The sequence below is a fragment of the Gymnoscopelus microlampas genome (assembly GCF_963454915.1).
Source record: "Gymnoscopelus microlampas genome assembly, chromosome: 2".
NCBI classification, from domain to species: Eukaryota; Metazoa; Chordata; class Actinopteri; order Myctophiformes; family Myctophidae; genus Gymnoscopelus; species Gymnoscopelus microlampas.
This window is the reverse complement of record NC_139939.1, coordinates 13,387,317-13,396,967: the sequence shown is the minus strand read 5'-3', so window position 1 is coordinate 13,396,967 and position 9,651 is coordinate 13,387,317. Positions and strand designations below refer to the sequence as shown.

The 9,651-nt window shown below is 37.9% G+C and overlaps 1 protein-coding gene and 1 long non-coding RNA gene across 2 annotated transcripts; both read right to left on the bottom strand.

Annotated features, from left to right (window-relative positions):
* Window positions 1-1,398: 1,398 nt before the first annotated feature.
* Window positions 1,399-2,938, bottom strand: LOC311057711. The gene is made up of 4 exons (XR_014601997.1): window positions 2,892-2,938; window positions 2,174-2,255; window positions 1,875-1,918; window positions 1,399-1,493 (listed from the first exon to the last, which is right to left on the bottom strand). It is a non-coding gene; the product is annotated as an uncharacterized lncRNA (long non-coding RNA).
* A 483-nt stretch (window positions 2,939-3,421) lies between these two features.
* LOC311057700 (uncharacterized protein) lies at window positions 3,422-6,245 on the bottom strand. Its single transcript, XM_084074735.1, has 7 exons — window positions 6,126-6,245; window positions 5,870-5,947; window positions 5,400-5,522; window positions 4,961-5,004; window positions 4,243-4,324; window positions 3,938-3,981; window positions 3,422-3,556 (listed from the first exon to the last, which is right to left on the bottom strand). The coding sequence occupies exons 2-7, from the start codon at window positions 5,925-5,927 to the stop codon at window positions 3,458-3,460; spliced, it is 450 nt and encodes a 149-aa protein (XP_083930861.1). The 5' UTR covers window positions 5,928-5,947; window positions 6,126-6,245; the 3' UTR covers window positions 3,422-3,457.
* Between the last annotated feature and the right edge of the window lie 3,406 nt (window positions 6,246-9,651).

The window sequence follows — 9,651 nt, the reverse complement described above, 5'->3', positions numbered from 1 at the left end:
GGGTAAGTGTTTTCTTTTTGTTAAAAGGTTAAAGTACTGTATTTTGATGGTGTGCATTGCTATAGCGTGTTTGCTCAATAACAGGGTCCCCCATGTTCAACCAATCAGGAGAGAGTACCCATTCATTTATCAGCTTCAATTTGATATTGTTCCTGTTCCAATTTTGTCAGAATATATAGTTATTTAACACTTCTTTTAACAAAGGAATATCACTTACCCTACCTTTAACTTTTTAATGTTTTTTTCATAAATGAATGCCTTTGTTATACTACAGTGTCACACAAATGAAGTGAAAATGGCAGATCTACAAGCTCAAAACGCATCGCATTGCACGCGTTTTGATCTGCTATTTTTGTTATTTTGTCATTCGAATCCTAAGTAATAGTTTTGGACATACAGTATGAGGTTTCCACCCGACAGCCACAATGTATTAATTGCATGTGTAAAAAATGATATAGTAGTGAAAGCACATCAATCAGCTGATCAGTCAGTCTATCAAAGAAATAATATAAACTAAAGGGCCTCAGCATGGGACCAGACCCCTACAGTCTGTTTTGCATAATACAGCATTACAGGCTTGACAATACTTCCTTTTTTGTGAATCTATGGAAGGAAACTGATGACAAAAAGATAAAAAAAAGAGAGAAGCATGACTAAGTAACCTGACAGTTTAATCGTGAACATGTTGAAAGGAGTAGATAAAATCTCACTCTAAACAAACATGATACTAAATAGCAGCACTAAAATAGGTTATTTCGCTCATAATCATAATGGGAACCACTGTTGGTACTATATAGCACCTATCGTAAATGTGCTATATGGCACCTTTGTCAAATGGTGCTATATAGAAGCCGAAGAACCAGTAGAGAACCTCTAAAGAACCATACAGCATCTGAACAGGTTCTTTGTATAGCAGCGGTGCTATATAGCACTTCAACCACCTTTAAGGAACCACTGAAGACCCAATGTGAATGTACAAAAAAAAGTGGCAAAATAGTCATCTAAATTAGATTAAAAAACATTGAATTAATTGTAACTGGAGTGCACAATGCAAGGAACTAACTTAAGTCTAAAGTTGTACAATAATTCTCAAAGTGCTGCTTAACACACTAAGGTGGACTCTCATACTGTGACAGCTTGGCCACTCTCATCAGTCTGAGCACTGTCTCAGTAACTGGGTTCAAGGCTGTGATAATTGCAGAGAAAACACACAAAAGGTTGTCATCCAAAGAAGATCTTTTATTAAAAACATGTACAAAAGTAGGTGGAGTACATTTTAACAACATCAGTATAAATCAGTGATGTAGGGAAGTTCATGGGTCAAACAAACAGAAAGGAGCACATGTAGGAGCTGAGCGAGTGAGAGAGAATGTGGTGATTATAAGGCCACACTCTCATGGGTGATGTGGTACTGTAGATGGTGTTATGATCCAATAGACTTGATTCTGATCCATAGTGGCTGGTTGGAGGTTCTCATAGTCTGGACCTGTGATCTGAGATATATAGGGGAGGGGAGGGAGAATTTCAGAGAAAACAACATAAGAACAACATAAATAGCCTTCAGTATAAGGCTGCAACAAAAAAATGTACTTTATTCATCCCCAAGGGGAAATGAATTTGTTAGCAGCAGCTCTCATAGAGACATCAATAAAAAACACATTATAATAAATAAATAAAATATGAAAGCAAAAAAGCTAAATCCCCCCCAAATGAATTATTTTGTATTAAATTCAATTATTGTTTTTTTTAGTTTTTTATTATCGATTAAATCAATTAGTTCAATGAACTGTTGCACCAGTTGAAAACAACACAACACAAGAGTTGCACTATAAAAGAACAATGAAGAATCATATTAACACTGTCATGATACTCACCTCTCCATCATCTTCAGTGGGGTTCCTGGCTCTGGGGATGGACACTGGAAAATAATAAATAATATACAAAATATGCTCACGTAACTGATAATATAAATTATATATAAATACTGTGTGTGTGTGTGTGTGTGTGTGTGTGTGTGTGTGTGTGTGTGTGTGTGTGTGTGTGTGTGTGTGTGTGTGTGTGTGTGTGTGTGTGTGTGTGTGTGTGTGTGTGTGCGTGCGTGCGTGCGTGCGTGCGTGCGTGCGTGCGTGCGTGCGTGCGTGCGTGCGTGCGTGTGTGTGTGTGACTCACTCACCTTGTGTTATGACATCATAGACTTGATTGTCATACATAGTGGCTCGTTGGAGGCTCTGATGGATGGAGTCTGGACCTGTGATCTGACAAGTAAGGAGAAAGTTTAATTGGTCACAGTGGTGTAAAAAGTATTTATTTACTTAGGTACAAGTATGTATCAATACCGCAATTTATAGAGATAGTACAAGTCCTGTAAACATTTACTTGAGTAAAGGTACAAAATTATTGGCATCAAAATATACTTAAAGTACCAAAAGAAAAAGTACTCATTACGTAGAATCTCCCGTTTCACAAGTTTTTTTTCCTCTTCTTTTTAATGTATAAAAATCTTTTGGAAATAGCAGATCTACAACGTGTTGTAACGTCTTGTAGATCTGCTATTTTCAAACAGCCAAAGTATAAAATAATGGTTAAGGCATGGATAATAACTAGAAACTAAAGTTTTCAAATTGTAATGGAGTAGAAGTACAATATTTGCCTCTGAGATGTAGTGGCGTATATGTAAATGGTATTTAAAATTCTGCATTTAACCCATCAGTAGAGAGCTATTCAGTGTCCATGGAACAATTAAGTGTTCCTAGAGACCAAGAGATTTGACCAAGAAAGAGCTTCGAACACAAACACATTTCAACCAAAACGAAAAACAATGTACAGTGAAAACAAGTTACACCAGAACAAAGAACAATGAAGAATCATAAGAAAACTGTGATAATACTCACCTCTCCACCATCTACAGTGGGCGTCCTGGCACTGATGATGACCACTGGAAAATATATACAAAATGATGTGTTATTTGTTCCTGTACGAGTCAAAGGGGAATCCCCCTCTGACAGAGGGAGATATTAGTAGCCTGACATGGTCAGACTAATATCACATCCAAGGGGCGGTTACAAACAGATTCAAACGTCACTGCAAAAAAATGTCCCACTTTGAATAGTGGGCTCTGATTGGTCACCCATAAAGGCCTTTACAGCAGGGTGCGATTTTTCGCATGGAAAAAACGGACAATATCATTTTTTAAATGAACACATGGTTCTCTCATCAGTCTGAGCACTGTCTCAGTAACTGGGTTCAAGGCTGTGATAATTGCAGAGAAAATACACAAAAGGTTGTCATCCAAAGAAGATCTTTTATTAAAAACATGTACAAAAGTAGGTGGAGTACATTTTAACAACATCAGTATAAATCAGTGATGTAGGGAAGTTCATGGGTCAAACAAACAGAAAGGAGCACATGTAGGAGCTGAGCGAGTGAGAGAGAATGTGGTGATTATAAGGCCACACTCTCATGGGTGATGTGGTACTGTAGATGGTGTTATGATCCAATAGACTTGATTCTGATCCATAGTGGCTGGTTGGAGGTTCTCATAGTCTGGACCTGTGATCTGAGATATATAGGGGAGGGGAGGGAGAATTTCAGAGAAAACAACATAAGAACAACATAAATAGCCTTCAGTATAAGGCTGCAACAAAAAAATGTACTTTATTCATCCCCAAGGGGAAATGAATTTGTTAGCAGCAGCTCTCATAGAGACATCAATAAAAAACACATTATAATAAATAAATAAAATATGAAAGCAAAAAAGCTAAATCCCCCCCAAATGAATTATTTTGTATTAAATTCAATTATTGTTTTTTTTAGTTTTTTATTATCGATTAAATCAATTAGTTCAATGAACTGTTGCACCAGTTGAAAACAACACAACACAAGAGTTGCACTATAAAAGAACAATGAAGAATCATATTAACACTGTCATGATACTCACCTCTCCATCATCTTCAGTGGGGTTCCTGGCTCTGGGGATGGACACTGGAAAATAATAAATAATATACAAAATATGCTCACGTAACTGATAATATAAATTATATATAAATACTGTGTGTGTGTGTGTGTGTGTGTGTGTGTGTGTGTGTGTGTGTGTGTGTGTGTGTGTGTGTGTGTGTGTGTGTGTGTGTGTGTGTGTGTGTGTGTGTGTGTGTGTGTGTGTGTGTGCGTGCGTGCGTGCGTGCGTGCGTGCGTGCGTGCGTGCGTGCGTGCGTGCGTGCGTGTGTGTGTGTGTGACTCACTCACCTTGTGTTATGACATCATAGACTTGATTGTCATACATAGTGGCTCGTTGGAGGCTCTGATGGATGGAGTCTGGACCTGTGATCTGACAAGTAAGGAGAAAGTTTAATTGGTCACAGTGGTGTAAAAAGTATTTATTTACTTAGGTACAAGTATGTATCAATACCGCAATTTATAGAGATAGTACAAGTCCTGTAAACATTTACTTGAGTAAAGGTACAAAATTATTGGCATCAAAATATACTTAAAGTACCAAAAGAAAAAGTACTCATTACGTAGAATCTCCCGTTTCACAAGTTTTTTTTCCTCTTCTTTTTAATGTATAAAAATCTTTTGGAAATAGCAGATCTACAACGTGTTGTAACGTCTTGTAGATCTGCTATTTTCAAACAGCCAAAGTATAAAATAATGGTTAAGGCATGGATAATAACTAGAAACTAAAGTTTTCAAATTGTAATGGAGTAGAAGTACAATATTTGCCTCTGAGATGTAGTGGCGTATATGTAAATGGTATTTAAAATTCTGCATTTAACCCATCAGTAGAGAGCTATTCAGTGTCCATGGAACAATTAAGTGTTCCTAGAGACCAAGAGATTTGACCAAGAAAGAGCTTCGAACACAAACACATTTCAACCAAAACGAAAAACAATGTACAGTGAAAACAAGTTACACCAGAACAAAGAACAATGAAGAATCATAAGAAAACTGTGATAATACTCACCTCTCCACCATCTACAGTGGGCGTCCTGGCACTGATGATGACCACTGGAAAATATATACAAAATGATGTGTTATTTGTTCCTGTACGAGTCAAAGGGGAATCCCCCTCTGACAGAGGGAGATATTAGTAGCCTGACATGGTCAGACTAATATCACATCCAAGGGGCGGTTACAAACAGATTCAAACGTCACTGCAAAAAAATGTCCCACTTTGAATAGTGGGCTCTGATTGGTCACCCATAACTCTGGGGTAAGCAAAATGTAATTCAAACTGAGGAGTGCCAGACCAATCTGTCCAGGGCTATTTCTTTTTAGCTTTGGCAGATTCGTCTGGTTTCAAGGCTAAGATATTAGACGTGTGGCTAACAGGCAGGGCTACTCTGCTATTTTTGTGTATGTGCGTGCGTGCGTGCGTGCGTGCGTGCGTGTGTGTGTCTCACCTTGTGGTTTTTTTATCCTCTTTATGTAGAACATCAGCGCTGCTGCCACCACTGTCACAGCTAGTGTAACAGGTAAGCCAACAATCAAACCTAGAAGTGTGCATAATTGAGTTACATCAGCACCTGGTGGACACATTTGCAGAAGAACAGGCACATGCACAGGGGTCTAATTATAATTAAAATAATCTTATCTCCATCATGCAGGACAATTCAAAAACATGCAAATCATTTCTGAAGCAGGTAGTAATGTTTTGCGAAATTTCTATTAATTTATTGGTTAGTCATCCCATACAGCCAATTTCCTACAAACGTGATGTTTAAAAGTGTTTTATTGTTTGAGAATGTTGCAGTGTGTTCTCTCTGAATCAAACAGAAAAAGACAATAATAAACTAACTCTTTTTGACTATCTGCTGAATTACTATTGCAGTACGCACTGCACACAAAGGATTTGAGTAAACAGACTGCATACCAGCCCCTAAAGACGAGGAGGAAGAGGTTTCATGAAGTGTAGAAGCGGGAGTGGTCATCTTAGCTGCTGTATCGGGAGCTGGAAGCATGTTTGAGAACAAAAGAGCAATATATTTATCAAGTCATTTATTTATGTCTAAGAAATTCTAGTATTATATCGACACATCTATAACGTGTAAGATATAGAGAATAAAATACAGAGCACAGGCAATATTATTGTACTGTTCAGTAGTGAAGCACAGTAGTTACACACTTACCATCTTTAACATCAAGGTGCACTTGTATATATGAATCCTTGGAGAAAGGTATATCCAGTCCACATGCATATGTTCCAGAGTCTGACTTTTTGAGTTTAGTGATGGATACAATTAAGTATCTTCCTGAGTTTGTTAAACTTATTCTATCATATATTTTAGTTTCTCCAGATTCTGCCTTGACAATGATGTCTTCATCTGTGCTGCATGGACCTTTACAGAGGTACTTTGTATAACTCTCTATGTTGTGCAAACTCCAGGCAGGAGCCTTCCAGGAGCAGTTGAAAGACACTTCACCCCCAACATGGCCAGTTATGTTGAAAGGTGTTGTCTCCATGATACTCCACACTACAGTATAAGAGATAACCAAGGAAACAGCTCATTAGTATGACAAACAACTTATTAATTCACTACATGATGTTAGGATTGTATTTTTGCAGAAGGTTTCTAGATGCTCTACACAACAGTAGACAGACAAAGGATGAGACAGAGACATTGAGAGCATCATACAGACACTCTAAGAAAGAGATAACCACACAGGCGAAGAGACACATGAAAATAAGCAGAGGTTACTCACCAGAAAGAAAACAGTAAATGTAGACATTTCTCATGATGACAACGAGCTGAAGATGACTTGTCCAGTTCTGGTAGGAGAGAGTATGTGACTTCCTCATACATAGGCGTTGGCTTTAATTTTATACAGGGAGGATACGATTACATATGGTACCCAAGGGCCCAGCATCCGGCTTTGAAATTTAGTCTATATAGGAAGTGACAGTTCATATGAATGGCCTGTAGTTTCTTTAGACTTGCTAAATTATGGTCCCATTTAATTTAAATTCGATGATAAAGTAGGGTATGCTGTAGGATGGGCGGGATGATTTGATTGACAAGCAACACAACCAATTCCCTGATACTGTCTTTGTGCTCATAGCTGACAGCAGCATCGTTGAGTCTTTTTCGTGTCATTGTGGATCGTAGGAGTTTTTTGTTGTTTAAGGGGCAGTAAAACTTCACTCAGCCTCTGAAAGAGGAACCACCAACATCACACCTCACACTTATTTTAATCAGCAGCTTCAGAAGCTGAATGCATATTTGTCAACAGTTGACAGTTGATTTGAGTGATTTTACCTTCTTTTTCTTTTTTTCAAGCACGCTTGGAAACTGGAAACACTCATGACACCTCCACACCTCCATTTTCCGAACGCAAAAATGTTTTTCTTACACAAATTAAGAGTTCAGCACCACGGACAGCGATCGTGTAATTTTGAAGTTGAGTTGAGAATTTTAGAACATATCAATTATCAATAGCTAGAAGGTTTAGACAGAGTGGCACTATACCTGCTAATCTGTCTAATCTCCCTGACCCCAATGAATGTAACATTAGTAGTGGGGATGCATCGCAGAGCTAGTCAGGCTCATCTGGAGTTGCAACAGGAGGAGGAGGAGAGCAGGCAAAATATGTATCTAATTTAGGCAGTATAGACATTGCTTGTTCAATTTTGTTCTTTGTTTTTTATGTTTTTGGGGAATTTCTTGTGTTTTTATCAACTGATTTCACTCCTTTGTTGACAATGCTGCACCTGCACTCACTGTTGACAAGTAATTAGTGTGGTTGCCCGAATAGGGCAACCTATACTCTTCCGACTTTCTTATTCTAGATTGCTATTTCTCCCACAGTTTATTTTTCCCACACTCGTGCCATATGTCAAATTGACCGGCTTCACCGAGAATAGACTGCTTGTACTTTGCTAAGAGATAGGTTGCATAGTTTAATTGATATTAATGTATTAGTGCATTCAATTTCCCCATTGACTTATAATGGGAACTGCAAAAACTCCCATTCAAGTATTTTCTTCTCGGAAACCGTAAGGGCTGGGCCTGACAGCCTCCCCAGGCTTCCTTGACTTTGACTATAACTGTTCCAACGTTAGTCATTTTCATAGATGTATTTAGTCTGTGTGCGTGTGTGCGTTTTAATAGTCAGTTACCCAAAATCAATCAATGATCCAATCAATGATGAACTAACTTACTGTTTAGACAGAAATAGGATGGACAATGCATAAAAGGTTATCATCAAACGAACACTGTTTATTAGTTAGCTGTTATTTTTTGTTAAAACAAAAGGTTTGTGTTAAAAAGTCAAAGCTCTATATCTTTGATAGGAATCATTGCTATATAGACTGTTCAGTAACAGGGATCTCTCTGACTCTCCAGCTCTTTAGTAAACAGATACATTTTCAGGTGTGACACCAGTTTAATCCAATCAGGAGAGGGGAACCATTTGTCCAGTTTTGTGTTCCAGTTCCAATTTTGTCTGCTCATATTTGTATTTCATCACTTCCAAATCCACTTGCTTATCCTGAAACCTGTTTGAGTTCTCTCTCCTCCTGATTAGATGAAATTGGTATCCTGACGTGAACATGGAGAGAGAGAGAGAGAGAGAGAGAGAGAGAGAGAGAGAGAGAGAGAGAGAGAGAGAGAGAGAGAGAGAGAGAGAGAGAGAGAGAGAGAGAGAGAGAAAGAGAGAGAGCGAGGTGAATATAAGGTCATACTCTTCATGGGTGATGTACTGTAGGTGGTGTTATGACACCATAGACTTGATTCTGATCCATATTGGCTAGTTGGAGGCTCTGATAGATGGAGTCTGGATCTGTGATCTGACAGATAAAGGGGAGGGGAAGAGAAGGTTTCATTGGTCAAGTACCTTTGCACATAATCCTGAATATCTGTTTCAGACTTTTTTGATTCATCAAATAATTGCGTGGTAATTGTGGTAAGCGTGTGATAGATTTTTTTATAATCAACTAAATGAAAATAATGAAAATATCAGCAACTAACAATGCGCATTGTGAGTTTATAGAAATACATTATTTTAAATATAATGAAAAAAATAATGTAATTTTCTCCCGATTATTGTTCATTAAAATCAATTAACGATTGTTATTTTATATCAATTAACTGTTGAACACCTACTACAATGAAAACAACACACAAGTTACACAAGAATAAAGAACAATGCAGAATCATAAGAAAACTGTCATAATACCTCTCTATCATCTTCAGTGGGGTTCCTCCTGGCACTGATGATGGAGACTGAAAAATATATGCAAAACATGTACATCTAACCGATAATATAAATGAAACGGATTCACTTCATTTGTCACTTGCACTGGTTAGGTACATATGTGGAAAAACCTTAGCTCGGACGCTCCACTACAATACAGGATATATGAAGATACAACCTAAAACCTAAAAGCACAAAAAACTATAATACCCCCCCCCAGTAAAATAGTGCAAAATCTTTACTGTTAAGAGTCTGCTGTTCATCTAACTGATAAAATAATTCTGTGTGATTCCAAAGGGAATGTAGCTTCTGGTACATGTTTGCGTGCGTGTGTGCATGTGCGTATGTTTGTGTGACTCACTAACCTTGTTGTTTTTGTGTTATGACGCCATAGTTATGATCCTGATACATAGTGGCTGGTTTGAGGCTCTGATAGATGGAGTCTGGACCTGTGGTCTGACA

Coding starts and splice junctions, on each gene's coding strand:
- LOC311057700 (XM_084074735.1), bottom strand. CDS start 5,927: ATGACCACTCCCGCTTCTACACTTCATGAAACCTCTTCCTCCTCGTCT. Junction 5,523..5,869: donor CTCCTCGTCTTTAGGGGCTG/GTATGCAGTCTG, acceptor TGTGTCCACCAG/GTGCTGATGTAACTCAATTA. Junction 3,557..3,937: donor CCACTGAAGATGATGGAGAG/GTGAGTATCATG, acceptor TATATATCTCAG/ATCACAGGTCCAGACTATGA.